The sequence below is a fragment of the Microtus oregoni genome, unplaced genomic scaffold, assembly GCF_018167655.1.
Source record: "Microtus oregoni isolate MIOR12 unplaced genomic scaffold, Mior012 000026F_ref0000081, whole genome shotgun sequence".
NCBI lineage: Eukaryota > Metazoa > Chordata > Mammalia > Rodentia > Cricetidae > Microtus > Microtus oregoni.
This window is the reverse complement of record NW_024543085.1, coordinates 34969434-34991502: the sequence shown is the minus strand read 5'-3', so window position 1 is coordinate 34991502 and position 22069 is coordinate 34969434. Positions and strand designations below refer to the sequence as shown.

Below are 22069 nucleotides of genomic sequence, written 5' to 3'. Positions count from 1 at the left end.
GTTAAATATATAAAGTAATTCTTAAGAATACATCAAAATAAACACTATCATCTCCATGTTACAGATTAGTGGATGAAAGCTAGATTGTAGTCACATGATAATGGCGCATGCCTTTAAGCCCAGCACTTGGGAGGCAGAGGCAAGTGGATCTTTGCGTTCAAGACCAGTCTGGTCTATAGAGCTAGTTTGGATGACAGCCAGGACTACCCAAAAACCCTGTCTTGAAAAACCAAAAAGAGAAAGAAAAATTATAAGATGCTCCTAGGGTAATTAACACAGATGGAGGTCAGACCCAAATCTGAGTGTTCAGAATCTTTCCTTCTCCCATGTCTCTTTGGCCATTTCACTTCTGCTCTTCAGGTTTCCTCTCTGCATGGACAGAATTACTTCACCTGCTTCACAAGGAAGTATAAAGGTTATGCAACCAGATTATATAAAATATTTGGAAAATGTCAAAATATTTCGCATTTATAAATGGTGGTAGTAATTCTCCATTTTCTTATAAAATGTATCATTTTTACTTTTACATTTGGGTCATTGGTCCGCTTTAGATGACTTGTGTCTGAGGTAGCAGTTGGGGCTCTTTTCTTTTTCCCTATGTGCATATCCAGTTGTTCCGCAGTGTTTGTTGAAAAGACCATCCATTTAGTTAGTTACCTTTTTGTAAATAATATTATGTCTCTGGCTTTATGTTTCAGCTTGTGGATGTTTGATATGGATTACAAAAATGAAAGAATAGTATGCTTTGTGCTTTCCCACCAATATTATGAAATTCTGTATTTATTTACATATCTATTCTGTTCAGGCCAGCGATGTACTTAGTAATTAAAATATTTTCTCATGGGGCATTTACTACCCTCTCTAATGTATGTTCCAACTAGGAAGTGAAAGGAATACAAAAGTATCATATTGACATATTAGAAGACCCCATATCACTAAGTGCTTAATTCTTCCCAAGTTGTTCTCTTGATGATGCTAGTCACAATAGGAACAGACATAAATTTAGAAATTGGCAGACTAATCTGACCAGTTATATGGAAGTGTGGTGGCTAAATATTTATAGCTCAGATACTTGAAACCAGTTGTGGTAGTTAGTACACACTTACAATCACAGCCCTTCAGAAGTGAAGTTGGGGTCAGAGTTTAAGGCCAGTCCGGGCTACCTGATTCCCTGTTTCAGGAAGGAATTTTAAAAGATGGAAGAGAGAAAACAGAAGATCTGGGGGGAAAAATGAGAAAGAAGAAAGTCAACAATTTGGGGGGATAACAAAGTTGAACTTTAGTTAGAAATTTCAGATATTACTATAAGATCATAGTAATCAAGACAGGTATTTGTGTGTGTGTGTGTGTATAAATCATTGTGGAAGAATAGGAACTTAGTTATATATCCAATATGTGTATTTTCTTCATTTGATTTTTTTAACCAAGGTATTGATGTAATTCATGAAGATAGTTCTTTAACAAATGTTTCCTATAACCAGTAGGCATTCATATAGGAAAATTAAACAATTAACTGTTAGATGGCACAAAACAAACATTTATTTGAAGTGGATTAAATACAAAATCTAATATCTCAAGTAATAACATAGAAAATCCTTGTAGTAAAAGAATAAGCAGTGATTTCTTAGAACACAAAAGGTAAAGGAAAGAAAGGGCTTGAGGTACATCAAAATTTAAAATTAGTTTTCTTCCAGAGACACTATTATGAAAATGAAACTCTGTCTGAGGATGTATAACTCATTGGTAAAGCACTGCCTAGCCTTTGTGAAACCCTCTGTTCAGTCCCTAGTGTGGTAGGAAGAGATAGATGAACAAAAGAAAATGAAAAGAGAAGTTATAGACTTGGAGAAAATGTGTGAAAATATATCTGATAAAAAGTCTTCAAAGTATATTAAGAACTGTTAAATTCAATAATCAAGCATAGGGGCTGGAGAAATGGTTCAACAGCTAAGAGTACTGGCTGTTCTTGCTAAGGACCCAAGTTTAGTTCTAATCACCAACAACCAGCCGTTAACTCCAGTCCAGGGTGTCTAAAACCCCCTTCTGGCTTCTCAGACACCAGGCATACATGTGGTATATAAACATATATGCAGTTAAAACACACATAAAATAATAATACCATACCTCTCAAAGAGTCAGAGAAACCAGATATGGTGGCACCTTTTGTAATTTCTGACCTTCAAAGGCCAAGGAAAGAGGATTAAGAGTTCAAGGTCCATCTTAGCATTATAGTAAGATCCTGTCTCAGAAAGGGGTTGGGGGAGATAGGGGTGCAAAGTACCTTATTAAAGATGTTATATGAATGACCAGTAAGTACATGCAGACATTTAACAGCTAGCCATCAAGAAAAGGTACATTTACAGTATAAAGTGAGCCAGCACCACATCCCCACCAGAATGCCCCTTTTCAGAACCTGTAGTACAGAAGTCTCAGCAAGGATAAAGATCACTTGAACCTCATAATACATACTGGTAAGATTTATTTATGTTTGGTAGGTGTATATACTTCATCGCTATGTAGGAATCAGAGAAGTACCAGATGGTTCTGTCCTTTCACCGTGTAGGTCTGGAAGAATGAATTCAAGGTGTCAGGCTCAGCAGCAGGCTCCTTTACCTACTAAACCATCTTATCTGCCTATTAAAAAACCTTTTGAGGGTGTTCTTTATCTCGATTTGGCTAGTCATTGCACACTTAAAGTTTGTACGTTATGTTTTATGTATCAGTAACTCAATGAATTCTGAATATGTATGAGTGTTATGCATGTATGTATTTCTGTGTACCATATTGGTACCTCCATGCCTGCAGAGGCCAGAAAGGGGCAAAAGTGACCCTGGAACTGGAGTTACAGATAATTGTGAACCACCGTGAGTGCTGGGAATTGATGTCAGGTTCTCTAAGTGCAGATAGTGCTCTTAACTGCTGAGCCATCTCTCCAGCCCCCTCAATAAATTCCTTAAAAGTGAAAGCAACTATTTATTAAATCAAAGTAAAAAATAGAATTTAGGCCACTATAAAGTACAACTAAAAAATATACAAACTACTCATTAGAGATTTAAATTATTTTCAACTTAGGAAATATTGCTAACTGCAGAGAGGTAACGGAATATCATTCCCTTCAATCTTGCTTTCTTTCTACATTGACATGATGGAACAAAACTAACCTGACATCACCACTGTCACATCTGTTAGTTCAGATGCCTGCCAAACTCTCCATAGAAAGCTAAGATGTCAGAGGAGAGATTCTCACTTTGAAGTCTGATGAACATTTGTGGAATTATGCACAGTTAGGAAAAAGAGGGCTTTAAGTACAGGTATCTTAGTTTGCCAGGTTCAAAGTTTTAGAAATAGGTAGAAAATACAAGAAAAAAAAAACTTAAATGAGCCTCTAGGAACTTTGCCAAATAGACTAATTGATTAAACTGGTTTGTCAGCCAGGTGATCTTAGTATTTTAACTTCTAGAAAGTGTTTGGTGTCTTTCATGGTATTCTTAAAGAAATGAAACACAAGCGGCTAAATTTAATTGGCTTCAAAACTAGATGGATGATTGTGTGCCTGAGGGTAGCAAGCTAGGAGATTTCTGACTTCGTTTCTTTGGAAATTATGAGCCTTCTTACGTTTATTTTTATTTTGTGTGTATAAATGTTAAGTGCAATACATGTGTACAGTGCCAATAGAGGCCAAAAAAAGGTGTTGGATCCTCTGAAACGGGAGCCACAGATGCTTAGAGCTACCCATGTGGGTGCTGAGAATCAAATCCAAATACCCTGGAAGAAGTTCCAACCTCCCTTCAATCCAACATGGCCTTCATTTTCTTCTTAAATCTCTCAAACTTTATCTAAAGCTCTAATTTGCTATGATGGTTGCATATCCTTTTTAACCGCTGAGCCCTCCTTCAGCTCCTATGATGAGCCTTCTTAAAAGTAACTGATAACCAAGTCTGGCAACCCATACCTGTATTTTCAGCACTAAGAATATTGAGACAGGAGAATCACCACAGGTTTGAGACCAGCCTGAATTACACAATAAGTTCCTGGCCAGCTTGAGCTACTGGATGAGAACCAAGATAGATAGATAGATAGATAGATAGATAGATAGATAGATAGATAGATAGATAGATAGATAGATAGATAGATGGATGGATGGATGGATGGATGGATGGATGGGGCGCTGACATAGGAAGTTATTAGAATTCTAATCTTTAAAGCTTTACTTTTACCACCTAGCATGGTAGTGCATATCTGTAATCCCAGCACTGAAGAAATGAATGAGGCAGTAGAATTAGTTTAAATTCAAGGCCAGTTTAGGAAGCAAATTCATGCCTCAAAATATAAATGAAAACTCTTAAGTGAAATTTTTTTGGTTGGGGTTTGGGAGTAGGATTTGTTTTAGATGTTTTGTTGTTGCTATTTGTTTGCTTTGAAACTTCACACTGTAGTTATATATATATACAGACTGAAGTTATATATATATAGCCTAGTTTGACCTTGACTTGCAGTGATCTTACTGCCTCAGCTTTTCAAGGGCTGAGGTTACAGACATGAACCACATGCCAACTGAAAATAAATTTAATAAGTTAAAATTTTAGACCATGTGTCAAAACAAAGTCCTATCTAGCTATCCCATACAAATATGGGATCAAGGAAGTATTTTATAGAAGCAATTCAAGAAAAATTATTGCAGGGTTATAATAAATATAATCTTACAAGAGTCCTAGTATTAATAGGCTCTTGATTATAAATTTTGCACCTACCACAAAGGAGATAAAGATGAGAATCTCAGCCTAGTTTTTGTTGGTCAGATCAAGTCTGAAGTATATTAATTTGGTGCATCTTATGCTCTTCAAAGAATGTTGAAAAGGTAAATCTTGTGTAAGATTTTGGAAGAGGTACAACAAAGACAGATTTTTATCAAGTGCTTTTTGCAGCTATATGAGTAGATTCTGTAAACACACACTTTGTCCAAAGAAGAAGACCGGCAAGAGAATCTTCAAAAGAGTGTGGTACTTATTTAATTGATAGCATGTTTGTTCTTTCTCAGTGCCACAAACACACACACACAGCTGTAAGGTACTCCTAACATATTAAAAAAAAGTAGAAAGGAATTGTCACCAAGATTCTTCAGTGGGTAAAGACACTTGCCACCAAACCTGACCACCTAAGTTCAATGCTCGGTACTAACATAGTGGAAGAAGAGAATTGACTCCCATAAGCTGACCTCTGGCCTCCATACATACAGTAGTGGGCACACATACACACAGTAGTGGGCACACATACACAAGCACTAAGTTGAATAAATGTTTTAGAAGGTAGGAAGGAAATCCATTCTAATTATCCTAAATAATGGATACACTTCCGTATCATGCTAGAGTATGGTTTATTTAGTGTTGTTCCCTTCCTTACTCCCAAACAACTATATACTTACTGACATCTTCCATTATAATTAGTCCAGGCTTAGTAAACTATGTTTTAGTGATAATTTGTATAGAACTGTTTAATGTAGTAATTGCTTTGAACTATTGTATGGTCTAGGCTTTGGGTATGTTAACCCATTTTTCTAGCTGGACAAATAGAGTTCCTTTTCCTTCCATCCTTCCATTATACAGACCTGTGCTACTCTTTCGTACTTTGTTTACAGAAAGAAAATAATATATAAAAAATAGGAAATCAGTTTGTACTATAAAGAATTACACAGTCAATTTGAAGCAGCTGTTGAAACTTTGGGCTCTGCTAGGTTTACCCTATCTAGCTTTTAGTAACCCTATGTCACTAGTTAGCAGTCAGATGCATCTTGTACAATATTTACTGAGTTCCTGGTCTTAAACTTTCTCTCTTGAACCCTGCAGTTAAGTTGTACGTATTTTATTCTTGCTGTGTTTCTATAAGATTTCTAGAGTAATTAATGCTACCTATCAGGAACACCTTTTCCTTCCCTTCATCATGTCTCCATATTTTTGTATAAACCTACTGTTTATTATTGGGGTGGTTGGGACCTATGACCCCTCAGATCTCCCCAACCCCTCCCCCTTGACAGGATGCTGCTGTGGACCAAGTCCCATGCAGATGTTGTACAGATAATCAGTCAGGTCATGCCCTGAAGTCAGTGTTCACACCAATCTCCACTCCAGTTCTCCAGATCTTTCATTTGCTTTGCCCTTTCTTCCTTGGTAGAGATGATAGAGATGTCCCGCTTATGGCTGAACACCAACAGTCATCTTAGCACTTTGACCAGTTATGAGTCTGCAGTTAGTTACCACTGGTCACTACATTCTGATCAAAGCAGATAGCAACATTTCTCTTTGGCCATAAGCAGTTATTTAGAAAGCAGTTTAATGAGCAAATCATGTCCATTTAGAAAAAGAACAGTAATAGCCTCCTGACTAGAAGGCCGATACTTTTGTGAGGCATGGTGGCCTGAGTGTGTAATTCCAGCCCTTGGAAGGTGGAGGCCAGATCTCTGTGAGTTCAGGTCAGCTTGAGCTAAGAGTAAATAAGCCTCTAAAGGGGGAATGTATTAGCTTCCTTTTTTTAAGCCGTTCACTTCATACCAGCACTCTCATTAACCTCTCCTTTTTTTTCTCATTTATTCAAGATCAAGCCATCCTAAAAAAAAAAAAAAAAAACTTTCTTAGGACAAGTTTTATCTTCACATGTTCTTATCTTTCTTTGGCGTTGCAAAAGTTATAAAGCAGGGCTAGCAAGGTTGCAGTAAAGAATACTTTACTGCTCCTCAGAGGACCCAGATTCAGTTCCCAAAACCTACATTGGGCAGTTCATAAGTGCCTGTAACTGTAATTCCAGGGAATCCAGCACCCTCTTTGGCCTTCACAGGCATGTGCACTGGTGTGGCTGGCAAACAGAAACAGATAAGGAAATAAACCTTTAAAAGCAAACAGAAACACATACATACACACAGATAAGGGAATAAACCTTTAAAAGTTTTAAAGCAGTTGAGACCTATAACTGACCTCTTTTCTTTTGCTTATAAGAGTAGTGATAATGGGGCTGGGGAGATGGCTCAGAGGTTAAGAACACTGACTGCTCTTCCAGAGGACACTGGTTCAATCCCCAGCAACCACATGATGGCTCACAGCCATTTTTAATGAGATCTGGTACGCTCTTCTGGCCTATAGGCATACATAATAAATAAATAAATCTTTAAAAAAAAAAGAGTAGTGCTGATGATGTAGCAGGAGCCCAGAGTCATGATAAGATCATTTTAGATTGTGATAAATGTTGTGAAGGAAATAGCATGAAGTGAAAGTATAATAAATGAAAAGGGATTGCTTTGGATAAAGTAATTTAAAATGAAATTTTTGTTTAAAATATAATTAACATCTTGATGTTTGTCTTGAAAATGAGGATATTTAACAACGATAAGGTGCAAACAGTCTGAACTATTTATAAATCTGTTTTTAATAGTGCTCATGATATGACTTTGATTCTATATTCTGATTTTAAGTCAGAACTTAAAAGTGTTTTTATATGTTTTCTCCAGTAATAAGACAGATAACTTGCATCTATTGTAGTTGATTTGACAGACTTGTATTCAATGTTTCACACCTGTCAGACCCTATCCTATGCATTGGAAATAAATAGAAATAAAATCAAAAACAAAGATAGTTTTTATGGATAATTTAGAATAACAAAGGATGTGTGACCTATCATTGACTTTAAAATAATATGTTTGTGGGCTTGGTGGCACGTATGTCTTTAGTGCCAGCACTTAGGAAGTAGAGGCAGCATATCTCTGTGAGTTCAAGGTCACCTGGTCTATGTAGTGAGTTCCAGGACTGCATAGCCAGAGCTACATAGTGAGACCCTGTCTCTAAAAGACAATAACAACAATAATATAATGTCATTATGAGAAAATTCCTTCCTCACTAGTATTAATGTTTTACAAAGATGTCATGCCGCCTTTAAAATTGATTGTCTTCACCAGACTTTCATAGTCTAGTGGAATTTGCATTCTAAATGAAAAGAAACATAGGCACATGAAAAACGAAGCAAAGCAAAGATCAAGCTATTGCCTTAATTACTACATAATTGAACAGCGAGAGATCACTTTCCATTGGGTTTTTTTGTTAGAAAATAAGAATGTTCATCTTAGAGTATGAATAGCTGGGAAGTAGAATGGAAGCCAATTTGGAGACAGACACAGGAGGGAAACATTGAAAGAGGTGGGATTTCAAGGACTTGGATAAATAGCCTTGACTGAGTGAAAGGTTTGTATTTATAACTAGTAAAAGATAAAGCAGAGACTTCATATGCAACAAGATTTGGGCTGTGTATAATAGTGATATGTTTTTATAATCCTAAGTTTACCATCAATTATTATGTAAAGAGGAGTCTTTACACCCCTAAATATGTTCTGTAGATTTTGAGGTCAGAGTCCTACTCAGGTTAAAATGATGTTTTGTTTTTCAGTTACTTACACGCCAAGTCAATCATCCACAGAGACCTCAAGAGTAATAGTATCCTTCCTGAAACTGGTCTGCGAAGTCTGAAAGCATCCTGACTTTTTCTTCTGCATTTTGTCTTCATGCTATGTAAAAACAGTTTCATGCTAAGTGTAATATGCTACAAAGAAAATGAATTGATTTACATGAGAAATAATAGAGCAGGATTCAAGTTGATAACCTTTCTGTATGACTGGGCACTATAGGGAAAATCTATATTATAGTAGGGCTTTTGTCTTGCATACATTTTATGTGCCCTATAAAGTGAATATTTTGTGGCTTTAATTCTTCTAATCTTGCTGAGTAGTAACTGAGATATGAAACTGAAGGTTCAAAAATATGTATCAATGACATGAGGAAAACAATTTTTCTTTTTTTTCTGAGTCCAGACATATCTTTTCTGATATAATCCTTATTCTAATAAAGAACCTGTGTAGCTTTACCAGCAGTGTTAAAGGACATCTGGGCCAACTCAGAAAGTTTACAGGTTTCTCATAGACTTAGAAAATAGACTTAACCTTATGCTCACATGTTTCGAGCCTGAGAAATCTTAAAAGCGGGTCATAAAACCTAAAGAGAACTAATTCTTTTTAAAGCATATTTGTTGACTTTAGTGGGAAATATGAATTACTGTATTTTAAAAATAAAATCTTACTACAGAGCTATAGAAACTAGCTACTTTACCTGAAATCTTCAGAACACTTTCTGTAGGTGGAAAATGAGATCTATTTTTTTCCTTTACTAACTACACCTCAGATATATTTCTTCATGAAGACCTCACGGTAAAAATAGGTGATTTTGGACTAGCCACAGTGAAATCTCGATGGAGTGGGTCCCATCAGTTTGAACAGTTGTCTGGATCTATTTTGTGGATGGTAAGAATTAAGGCTGTTTCTCAGTTGATCACATTCTTTATGCTAAGCAGTGACTAATTACTCAAAAGTCACTGAAGTTCCCACTATTCACAAGAATCAATATAGTAAACCAGGCATAAAGGCACATGCCTCTAATCCCAGCACTCAGAAGGCATAAAGGCACATGCCTCTAATCCCAGCACTCAGAAGGCAGAGGCAGGTAGATATCTGTGAGCTTGAGGCCAGTCTGGTCTACATACTTCCAGCACAACCAAAGCTACATAGTGAGACTTTGTATCCAATATATATAATTTTTTATGTAAATAGTCTAACTTTTTTCTTGTCTTTAAAAAAAAACATTATTGCAAAACTAGTTTCAATATATGTCAATCAAAATACATATATGTTATAAAATGTTTAAATGTTATTGAAACTTGTTTAAAATGCTTCATTTGTTGGGTTTGGTGGTACATACCTTTAATCCCAGCACTCCGTAGGTAGAGGCAGGGTTAGGTGAGACCCTGTCTAAAAATAAAAATTTAAAAAAAAAGAAAACTTTTATGTTCAAATGAGGTGTATAGCCTGCTTTTTATCTCTTTTTTAAAGGTTTGCAGTTTAAGGCATGTCTTAAGAGACCTATTCTTAACAGAGAGGCTGTTTCACACTTTTATTTGAGCCTAAATTGGAAATAGTCCTTCTTCATACTAGAAAGAACTTTATAATTATGGGGCAGTTGGAAGAGGAAAGACAAGAGAAAAAGACCAGGGATATTTTTAGTCAGCTTTGTGCTGTCTGCACAGGTCTGTTTCTTCTTGTTCCTGCTTTGTAGAAAAGAGGTTCTAAATGTTGAGAACACAGTTACTACAGCAGGCTAGCAGACAGTTGAAGAGTCCTTTCAAGGAGTACTGCTATGAACCCGCAGTGATTCCTCATGACCTGTCAGAAGGCCCATACGGCCTTTTCCTAGTTTTTCTCCTGCCCTTCAGTCAGAATGACATGCTGCAGCTGATGGAATGTAGATGCACATACAAGGTTCCAACCAGCTGCTGTTAAGCCAAACCCTAGGCTTGTAGCTCTACTGTCACTAAATTTTGTTTTTTAAAACATAGTTAGTTTTCATTAAAAGTAGGTATTCTCTGCTAATATCTAGCCATTTATTTATGGTTAAATATTTAATATTTAAATGAAATAATGTAATAGTTGAGTTTTAATATCTTAAGTATTCATAAAGGTAGTATGTACAGACAAATGCTCTGTAGGATCTGTGATAAATATTTGAATAAAAGCAATCCTGAGTCCAAAGAATTTTGAAATATCAACTCTAAGTGGGATACAGATGTTTTAGATGTCTTTATGGTTTTAGTCCTTAGTTGATTAATCTAAATTAATCTGCCCCAATACTTTTGGGTCACCTTATTAGAAACAGAAAAATCAAAGGACTTTCAAAGCCATAATTCCCTAATTTCCCAGAACAGTATGTAGCAGTCTCCAAGAAGCAGATTCTCCAAAGTAGTGGTCTAAGTTTGCCAAGGTAAGCCTAGGGTTAGGTTGAGTATGCTTTCTTGGATCAGTAATATAGATCACAGAAATGGCAAAGTGGAAGAGGCGTGAGAGCTGTGCTCTGGCCATTAACTTTGAAGTTTCCTAACCTCCCATGTGTCTCTTCAATCTGAAATGTTAGGTCTGACTAGTCCATGGCAAGACCCTTTCTTAGATTCCATATTACAGTTAGCTAGGTTTCATTTTGAAATTCTTTGATACGTGTTTAACTGTTTAGTTTATTAGAAGAGACTGTGATGGTTGTGCTCTGTCCTTCAGGCACCTTTAAGGCACATACTTGTAACAATGGTAGCAGTGTGCCCCAAGGAGATGGGGGAGGGCATTTTTTTTTCTGAAGCTATAGAAGGGAAGTTTAAAGCTTCAGCGGGGTGTTGATTTCAACAGTAGTATAGGAGTTGCTCCAGGTCTGGTCTCTAGGTTTGCTCCTTTTAAAAGCCTTAGTTTATATAGTTAGTAGAATATTATACAAGATGTTTATATTTAATACTGATTACTTTTTTGTTTATACCCTGAATCAATGAGTTCATCTTTTATTCTACCATGCTAAATTTTAAGAGAACAAGAATAGCCAAAAATGCACTTCATTGTTAAGTTAACCTTTCCAATTGGTGCCTGCCTTCAGGAAAAAATATGGGGAGCTGGAGAGATTGCTCAATCATTATGAGCTCTGGCTGTTCTTTCAGAGAACTTAGCTAGATTTAATTCCCAGAGCCCACTTGGCAACTCTCAACTGTCTGTAAGCTCCAGTTCCAGGGCATTTGATGCCTTCTTCTGACCTCCATAGTGCACAAACATATATGCAGGCAAAACACCCATATACCAAAACACTAAAATAAATAGGCTGGGTGTAGTGCCATATACCTTTAATCCCAAAGGCAGAGGCAAGTAAATCTCTGTGAGTTCCAGGATAGCTAGAGCTACATAGTGAAACCCCGTCTCAGATAGATAGATAGATAGATAGATAGATAGATAGATAGATAGATAGATGATAAATGATAGATGATTTGGGGGTATGGAATATCCACAGCCTGAAATAATAGTTTGGTTATAAACCTTGTTATATAACCTTGAACTAATTACAGTAGTCTTTTCTACTTTTATTTATATCTTAGAAGAAAGAGAATTTTATAGGAAAATGTTTATAAATTAAAAAACTGAAGATATGTCACACGTTTCTTCTAAACAGATGGCATGCAACTTGTCATCAAGCCATCTACTGGCAGTGAAAGCACACTAAATTTTAAGAGACAGTTCTCCAACTTATCTAAACTCTGTCCATTTCCCCCCCCCCAAAAAAAAATGATTTGTTCATCACACTTATGTGTGGTTTGTTTTATACCATATTACTAAAATAGCAACTGTCAACAAAATACATGACAAAAACAAACAGAGAAAACATTCTCTTCTACTGTTGTCCTTTGACTCTTTGGGTCTCCCCATAAATCTTGATCAGTGTTTCTTAACATTGGGTGGACAGCATACTCAGGTGGAAATTTGAAGCATAGTTAAAGCATGGGTCCCACTTGTAGGCTCTGATGTTCTCTGTTACTCAAGTGTAGTCAGCACTGAGCAGGCTGCACAGGCAGTTCTGACCTGCTGCTGTAGTTGAGTACTGCAGTTCCTCAGGAGATACTGCCACTGCCAGGAACTTTGTCCTCCAGCTGTTTTTGCAGTTTCATTAGTACCATTTGCCACTTCTTCAGTTCCTTTCTAACAAAACAGTATAAGAGATGCAAGGTGAAGGAAGAAACCTACTAGTTCTTTACCTGTCATTCACTGTTTTTCATATAAATATAAAACTGAGTCGTACAGTAGAGTGACTAAATTATGTTAAAATTTGGTAAATATGATTTGGTATTTGTTCTAGAAGCAACAACTAAAATTTCTTTATACAATTTTCTAATAACCTGTTGTGTGTTACTGTTAGTAAAGTGTTTTCAGGGGTGGCTTTTGTTTGTTTAGTTTTTGTTTTTTGAGGTTTTTGGGTTTGTTTTGTTTTGTTCTTCTTAGGACAGGGCTTCTCTGTGTAACAGCCCTGACTGTCCTGGAGCTCACTCTGTAGACCAGACTGACCTCCAGTTCACAGTGATCTGCCTACCTTTGCCTCCCAAGTTCTGGGATTAAAGGCGTGCTCCACCACTGCCCAGCCAGTAAAGCATTTTTTATTCCACACATTTATGATGTAACTTGGAAGGACATTAATTACTTGTGCCTACTCCCAAGCTTTTTTATAAGTACAAATCTAGTATTTCTTTGCTATTCGTGAACAGGAAGTAGAGACTGACAGGGTAGTCATGAGACGTGCTTAGATGGCAGTGATGGTTTGTTCAGAAAGAGGATTGCTGGTAAAATTATAAAATCTCAGTAATGTATCATGGAAATTCAGCTCAAACCACCTTTCAAAACATATAAAGTGGGGTTTCCCCCCTTTTTTTTTTAGTTGATTTTATTCCTTTGACCATTAATAGGAGAATACATAGTTGATGATTTCTTTAAATAAGGTGTTGCTCTCTGGGAATTATCATAGTTTGTATTTCAGTCTTTATTCAGCTGAACTTCAGGATAAACTAGAACTTTTCTTCCTTATCTAACAGGCACCAGAAGTAATCAGAATGCAAGATAAAAACCCATATAGCTTTCAGTCAGATGTGTATGCATTTGGAATTGTTCTGTATGAACTAATGACTGGCCAGCTACCTTATTCGAACATCAACAACAGGGATCAGGTAAATATTTATCATCTCTGGGGGTTATTTTAGTGTTTCTATTAAGGTTTCAGTTCTTTGTAGGAAGGAAATCTGAAGATGGACGTAAACATGAATGATAGAGCTCTTGATCTCTGTAATCAGCTGTAGGAAATGTTTATGTGCTTTTCACAGTTGTAAGGCTTTACTTGAAATGTTGGCCATAAATGTAACAATGGAGTGAAACCCCCAATTTTGCAACTAGAAATTAGAAGTATAACAATAGAGATAATACCTGTTTCTTGGTAATAGCAGAGCTAAAAGAATGAACTCTGGAGCCTGTTGTGATATATGCATTTTTAACCCCAGCACTCAGGTGGCAGAGGTGGACAGATCTCTCTGCGAGGCCAGGCTGGTCTAGAGTTCCAGACCAGCCCGGCCTTTTTTTTTTTTTCCTTAAAAAAAAGAAAGAAAGAGAGAGAGAGAGAAAGAAAGAGAGAGGACTGTAAAGATGGCTCAGTGATTGAGAACACAGTTTCTCTTCCAGAGGACCTGGGTTCAATTCCCAGCACCCTATGGTAGCTCACAACTGTCTGTAACTCTAGTTCCCTGAGATTTGGCAATGTATATAAAGGAAAGTTAAAAGAAATTTAAAAAGAAATAAAGAATGAACTTGCTATAATCACAGGTATACTTTTATCCTTTGATTGTATCACAGGTTGTGATGTCAGCAAGGGCTCAGCTATGAACATAAATTTATATCCAATTCTTCCATAATTATTAAAATGCTGTTTAAAACACACAAAAAAGCACAAGAAACTTGGAAAATGGCTCATTGGAAGTTTTTGCCGTATAAGCAGAAGGGACTGGGTTCAGATGTCCAGAAACGTAAAAAATTAGCTGTGGCCATTCCTATCACTTCAGCACTGGAGGGAGGAGACAAGTGGAACCCAAAAGCCTGATTTCGAGCCTCTAGTTGAAACATTAGTTCCATGTTCACTCTGTGAAAGAAAGAAAGAAAGAAAGAAAGAAAGAAAGAAAGAAAGAGAGGAATGATTGAGGAAGATATCCTGATGCCCACTTTGGCTTCAGCATTTATTCAGGCTAATGTATCCTCGTGCATACGCATGCATGCACAGACACACATACCCCCACAACAAAAGCAGGAAGTATGAAGGGGCTGTTATATCAGGTTGTGTTGTTTCTAACAGAAAGATAAATTTTTACTTCTTCTTCTCCTAAGTCTCATTCTCTGTTCCTTCTTTCCAAGAGATGCCAACCGATATCACTTTACAAAGCTTTGCTCCTCTGTGTTTTCACATAAATCCCCTTAGGCTTCTCTTTCTTATTTCTGTCCCTTCTCCCACTCTCTTCACTTTTTAGCAGAATAGTATTCTGTAATCCTGACAGGACTTGAAATCTTAATCTTCTTGCCTCCATCTCTAAAATATTGGGCGTTCCAGTTTGTGCCATTGATTCCAGTTTACCATCTCCAAAAAGTAAATGAATTATCTTTACTAAAATTAAAGTATCTCTACATTTTTAAAAAGTATGTGTGAATGTATATGTGAAGAAGAGTAATGGTAGTTGAATTGTTCATTAGAAGATAGTTACCCATATAAGCAATGATTAAGAGTATTTATGCTGTATGCTGTGGTTTGCATCATACTCACATAAAAGACTGCTTTAAAATGGAGATTCTAGGGACTGAAGAGATGATTTAGTAGTGTCCTACTGCTCTTGCAGAGAATTTGAGTTCCGTTCTCAGCAAAAACATGGTGGCTCACAACCCACTCAAGGGGATATGACACCCTCTTCTGGCCTTCATGGGCAATTGTATACACACGCTCATACTCCCATACAGATACACTGTCTGTACAGTAATTTAACATAAAAAAAAAACTTTACATTTTAAGGCCGGGCAGTGGTGGCACACACCTTTAATCCCAGCACTCTGGAGGCAGACACAGGTGGATCTCTGTGAGTTCGAGGCTAGCCTGGACTACAAGAACTAGTTCCAGGACAGGCTCCAAAGCTACAGAGAAACTCTGTCTTGAAAAAAAAAAATCTTCACCTTGGACTTCCCACGGGCAGGGAACCCTGATTGCTCTTTGGGCTGATGAGGGAGGGGTACTTGATTGGGGGAGGGGAGGGAAATGGGAGGCGGTGGCGGGGAAGAGACAGAAATCTTTAATAAATAAATAAATTTTTTAAAAAATCTTTACATTTTAATAGAGATTCTAGGGCAGATTGTGTTTCATTGGGATACAGTCCAAGCACATATACTTTTTTATGCTTCTGGAATAATTCTGATGCATACAAAAGATGATAATTACTACAAATTGTAAAAGTAAGTAAATGTGTCGGGCGTTAGGCTGGAGAGATAGCTCAGAGGTTAAGAGCATGGGCTCTTCTTCCAGGGGTCCTGAGTTCAGTTCCCAGCAACTACCACAACCATCTAAAATGAGACCTGGTGCCCTCTTCTGGCGTGCAGGCAGACATGCAGACAGAACACTGTACACATAAATAAATCTTTAAAAAGAAAAGTAAGCAAATGTAGAGTACTTGTGTACATCATGATTCCCAATCAAATGATAGACTTTATGTGTGTATCCCTTCATTGAAGGGATTTTTTTAATTATGTTGTTATTGTGTGTATGTATGACATGTATATAGTGTACATATGGAAGACAGCTTTGTAGCATTGGTTCTTCCCTTCCACCTTTAGAGAGGGTCTAGAGATCAAGTGCAGGTTACTAGGCTTATGTGCCAAGAGCTTTCCTCACTAAGCTGTGTCTCTGGCCCAGTATATCAGAGCTAACTTCTGGTCTTTTTGTTGATAATCTGACTTTTAAACTTCAACTGTGATATGGTATGAAAGAAATACGTTCTCATGGTAAAAGGATACTTACCTTTTTGAGAACTATCTATTGGTTTTCAAAAAAACTGTACTACTTTGCATTCCTGGACCCCACAGGAGGTTCTAGGTTGTCCCATCAGCCACCACTTATTATTTTTCTTTGTAGATATATCAGTAGTGTGGCTTTAGTTTTTCACTTCCATAGAGACTAATAAAATTGAATGACCTTTTATGTTTCGTCGTTACATACATATACATTTTATTGTATTTTTATATAAAGATATATCTGCTCAAATATTTGTTGATTTTAAAAATTGTTTTTCAAATGCAAGTGTGTTCTAAGTTATCCTGCACTTTATGTAATGATTTTTTAAGGGCTCACAGGTTCAGAGATTTCAGTCTGCTGTTTATGTCTTAATTGGTTCTTGGCCTATAGTAAAATGGAACATTATGACATCAAGAGCATGTTGTGGAATAAATTGTCACCTCAGCAGACAAGAATACTGAATCTCTGTATGACATTTACCCAACAAGGATTTTGGTTGAAATATATGTAGGCAGGCAGGTTGGTAGGTTTTTTTTTTTAATGTGTTATAAAGTAATAGCAAAGAATGTCAATTTCAGTATAACTTGACTAAAATTTAAAGATCCTCATCTGGGCAGAGATGGTGCATGCCTTTAATCCCAACATTCAGGAGGCAGAGACAGGAGGATCTCTGATTAGGAGGATAGCCAGGACTACACAGAGAAGCTCTGTCTCAAAAAAACAAACAAACAAAACTTTAAATACACTTAAAATGTATCCAGTAAAATCTAAAAACTTGCCCTGTTTAATGCTCTACATTGGCATGGTTCCTTTTTCTCTTCAAGCTATGTGTAGTATTCTCTAACCCCTCCCTCATGGAATTCTGTCCTTATTTAGCATACTGTTATGCTTTTAAGACTTTTTTATTGTGCGTTATATCTGCAAGAAATAATATGAATGTAAGTTTAAATTTGGAATTCTAAAAATTTTTCTTATGACTTTAAGTTCTCAGGTGGGTTATTTTTAAATGCTGAGTTCTGCCATTGCTGTCATTTTAATGTATAACAGATAAATTTTATCGTATAAAAGGTAAAAAATTTTATTGAAAGTATATAGTTTTGGCTTTTTATTTGTTTCATTTTAGAAATAGGGTCTGGCTGTGTAGCCTAGCCTGATCTTGCACTCTTGACCCTCTTGCCTCTGCTCTCCAGTGTGGGATTACAAGCATGCCTCACCTACTTAACAGAAATGCCTATCGTGAGGGTGGGGGCCAAAGGCAATCCTGGGTATCATTCTTCAGATTCTGTTCACTGTGTGCGTTGAGACAGGATCTCTTCCAGCAAATTAAGCTAGACTGGCCAGTGAATCCCATGGATCCACCTGTCTCTACATTCACATCACAGGAATTAAAAGTGCATGCCACCATGTTCAGCCTTTTTATGTGGCTACTGAAGCACTTTGCCAACTGAGCTGCCTCCCCATCTTCAGAAGTATGTGTCTTAATACCATGGTATTTTTCATTTTTCTCTTCAATTTATGTATACATGGATGAATATAACTTTTTTGATAGAATGAGTTAGGGCTTAGCATTAATCTTTTCCTTGTTTTCTCTTTAAAAATTTGAGTACTGAGTATTACTCAAGTAAGAAGTAGATGGGGCATATAGATGTTTTGTCACAGCTATATGCAGAGTTTAGTGGTCCCCAAGACAAAAAGGGACTGAACTCAAAGTTCACTGAGGGCTCTTATACTCACAGTTCTGATTTGGCACAATGAAAAGAAGATAGATTAAAATCAACCAAAGGATGAACTCCGTGGAGCGGAGTCCAAGGAAGTTTCCCATGTGGAGCTATGCACGTGCTAAATTCTCCCAGCAGGAATGTGTGACAGTAACATGGAGTACTGCCAACCAGGAAAGGTCTCTGTACCTTTTCTTTAAGGATTAGTCTCATAGATATGGTTGGCTTTTTAAGGCTGACCTTAGTCTCTAGCTCCTAAAGAAGTCAGATTAGTGCTACATAACCCCAAACTCCTCTATATGCTATATTGATAATATCCCAGGGGTCATCCCAGATACCACACAGAACATCCTGAGTGAAGGCTTAGGTGGTCTCCTAGGAACCAAAGAAAAAGTTCCAGCTCTCTCTCTGGGCAGGAATATTCCTTTACAGCATACTATGTCACTCTGTTACTTGAACTCATTCCTGTGGTATACCAAAAATTACATTGTGATTTGTCATTAAAATGTATTTTAATGATCATCTGAAAATTTAGTTAACTTTCTTGAAGTCAAAGAATTGAAAACCAAGAAACATTGAAAGGAATTTCTTATAGTTCATTGGAGCCTAGTTAGATGATTGCATTTGGGAATGTCTTTTTGATGTCCCATAATTTTTATAGCCTGGAATGATATTTACTAGAATCTATATTGATAAAATGTAAAGACCTTCTGTAAAATAGAGATTACATGCAACAGGAAAAATTCTTTACACATATGCCCAAGTGGTTCTCTGGCAAATCAGTTTTAAAATTTATTTTATTGCTGTGTACCCACACATATGCAAGTTCCTATAGAAGCCAGAAGGAGGGCATTGAGTTCCCTGGAGCCAGAGTCACAGGTATTTGTGTGCTCACAGGATATGGGTGCTCGGGTCTGAACTTAGGTCCTCTGCAAGAGCAGCAAGTATTCTTAACCACTGAGCCATTTCTCCAGCCCCTAGATTTAAAAAAATAAACTAAAATAAAAGTACATTTGTGATAGACACAGCCCCTCTTTACCAAGGACCACAGGTCTCATTATAGAATGTAGATAAGACATATTCACAACATTTAATAATCAGATAAAGTACTAAATGATCATTACAGTTGTTGGTAGTGAGGAGAACATTATCATTTCTAGATGTCGAAATCTAGAGAAAAAAGACATGAGGAGCACAGTTAGAGTTCAGTTACGTAGGCCTTGGTTTATTCAGATTTCAGGTAGCTGAAGAGAACAGGAAAGCATTACAGGAGAAAAGGCACTGAGACCATGAAAATGTGAACAGCAGATTTGTATTTGGATGGTCTTCTCCCAGTTCTTTGCTGTCACCGTCTTAGCTGTATTATCTCGGCAAGTCCCTTGATTTGTTTTTTAAGCATTGTATTTTAATCTAGAACATGGGATCAATTCCTACACCTTGTGGAATTCTTTCAGTACAAAAATAGGTAAGAGTCCAAGAGTCTGAAGTTTCTCAGCCTTTCAGGCTTTTCATACCTTTCCTCCCTTTCCAAGAATAGCTCAGTAAGCATATTGAACTGCTGTCCTGTGTGGATAGTAGTCCAGACTCTTCTCCTCCACTCTCTTGGTTATCCCCTATTACCTACTGCTAACTTATATCACAGGGGCTACACTAAATTAAAGCATTTTTTTTACTGTAGGTTGATAAATGGAAGTCAAACAGGAAATAAATAACAGATATGCCCATTTCTAAAATTCTTCAGCCCTGTTTAGAATGGAGTTATCCTACTTTGTTTCTTTTTTAAATTTTCATTGCTGATATATTTGTTTATTAATGAGAGTGTATGATTTGCCTATTCCCTTCAGATAATTTTTATGGTGGGACGAGGCTATCTATCTCCAGATCTCAGTAAGGTACGGAGTAACTGTCCAAAAGCCATGAAGAGATTAATGGCAGAGTGCCTCAAAAAGAAAAGAGACGAGAGACCACTCTTTCCCCAAGTAAGAAAATTTTTATGATATCCCAGAGTACCAACTAACCTTCCTAAGTCGATGTTTAGCAAGATGCGGGGAAGTGAGTTAGATTATGAGTTGATACTCTGCACATCCAGGTGAGCTAACAGGGCAGTGACTTTATGAAGGTTGAGCAGTTTGGGATCCCAATACAAGTTCTTTAGCAGGACTTTGCATTTGTTCAGCAGTTCTTAGACTTTTAAGACTTGTTTTGTGTGTGGGTGTTTTGCTTGCATGTGTATGTGTGCACCACTTGTGTGCCTGCTGCCCACTGAGACTTGAAGAAAGTCAGATCCCCTGGAACTGGAGCTGCAGCAGCCGTGAGCTGTCGTGTGGTTCTGAGAACTGAGCCATCTCTCCAGCCCTAGACCTCAAATGTTTTAATTTTGGAATCCTTTCACATATTTTAAAATAGTTAAAGACCTTTAAAGGGCTTTTGTTTATGAAAATAACAATTATGAGTTTATAAACAGAGTGGTATTGGTTTCATTTTTTTCCCCAACTGTTTTTGTACAATTAACACACTTGGAGTCTGTATTTTGTGCTCATTTTGTGCTTCAGTATCTAATACTGTGCTGCCTCTGACAATTTACTGATAAAAAAAATTCTACTTATACATTTGGCTTTATGGTAAAATAAATAGATTCTAAGTTTTCTGTTCTTGGTAGATTTTTCTGATTTTTTTTAAATTTTTTATTTATGTATTTATTATTTTGGGTTTATGTTATATATTTAGATTTGCATAGTGTTTATTATATATTATTAATTTTACTATTTTTATATTATATTCTTATTATAATTATATACTCTAATGGGTTCTTACTTAATGATACCCCAGGGTATCATGACCTGGTACTCACTATGGAGCCTGGGGTGGCCTGAAACTCACAGATATCCACCTGCCTCTGCCTCAAGGAGTGCTGGGATTAAAAGGTGTGCACCACAACACCTAACTTAGATCTTTTTTTTTCTTTAAGGTATGTGTGTGTGTGTGTGTGTGTGAGAGAGAGAGAGAGAGAGAGAGAGAGAGAGAGAGACAGAGAGAGACAGAGAGAGAGAGAGAGAGAGAGAGACAGCAGACAGACAGACAGACAGACACGTCTGTGGGAGTCCAAGGACAGACGAAGGTATTGGATCCCCCAAGAGCCAGAGTTTAAGGTTTGTAATTAGTTTTAAATTTTTACTAAGCATTTCAAGGATGGCAAATGATCTAAAATACAAGCAAACACTAACTGTTAGTGACTTTACTCATTCAGTTATATGTGTATAGAAAACCTGGGTTACTGTGCTAGCTTTTGACTTTTGTGATTATGGGAAAATCCCAGTTTCTCTTTGTTCACTGATTATACTGAAAACAATAAAAAGTCTCAGGAAAAATTTCATCCTAAGTATGATAAGCTCTTAAAGATTTATACTACTCAAATTTTTATTCTGCTTTTTCTTGTTTCTTGTCCTCTGTTCCCTCCCCTACCCCTTCCTACTTTCTTACAGATTCTCGCCTCTATTGAGCTGCTGGCCCGCTCATTGCCAAAAATTCACCGCAGTGCATCAGAACCCTCCTTGAATCGGGCTGGTTTCCAAACGGAAGATTTTAGTCTGTATGCTTGTGCTTCTCCTAAAACACCCATCCAAGCAGGGGGATATGGTGCGTTTCCAGTCCACTGACACAAACTAAATGAGTGAGACATTAAAGTAAGGTAGCAACAAAAACAAATGAATAATTTTCCTTATATTTAAATTAACTAGGATACTCTGTTGTTTACAGGTGAGCCAAAGAATGTTTGTGTTTAAAAACTTAGGAATTGTTTTCCAAATCTTAAAATCATACTGAACATTGACTTTTCAACAACAATGGGTTAAAATATACAAACACTGCTAAACATTTTCAGTGCTTCTTCCA

The 22069-nt window shown here is 36.9% G+C and overlaps 1 protein-coding gene across 5 annotated transcripts in view; it reads left to right on the top strand.

The window, feature by feature from the left end:
* The window catches only part of LOC121463309 (serine/threonine-protein kinase B-raf), a 118457-nt gene that overhangs the window by 93210 nt on the left and 3178 nt on the right, over nucleotides 1-22069 (top strand). For 4 of the 5 annotated variants that reach the window (XM_041675433.1, XM_041675430.1, XM_041675432.1 and 1 more), the window contains 5 exons: nucleotides 8425-8471; nucleotides 9213-9331; nucleotides 13465-13596; nucleotides 20023-20157; nucleotides 21661-21814. In XM_041675433.1, the coding sequence (XP_041531367.1) occupies nucleotides 8425-8471; nucleotides 9213-9331; nucleotides 13465-13596; nucleotides 20023-20157; nucleotides 21661-21814 (587 nt within the window). Of the gene's footprint in view, nucleotides 1-8424; nucleotides 8472-9212; nucleotides 9332-13464; nucleotides 13597-20022; nucleotides 20158-21660; nucleotides 22055-22069 lie in introns of those variants that run through there. The other variant, XM_041675431.1, reaches the window with a different exon arrangement.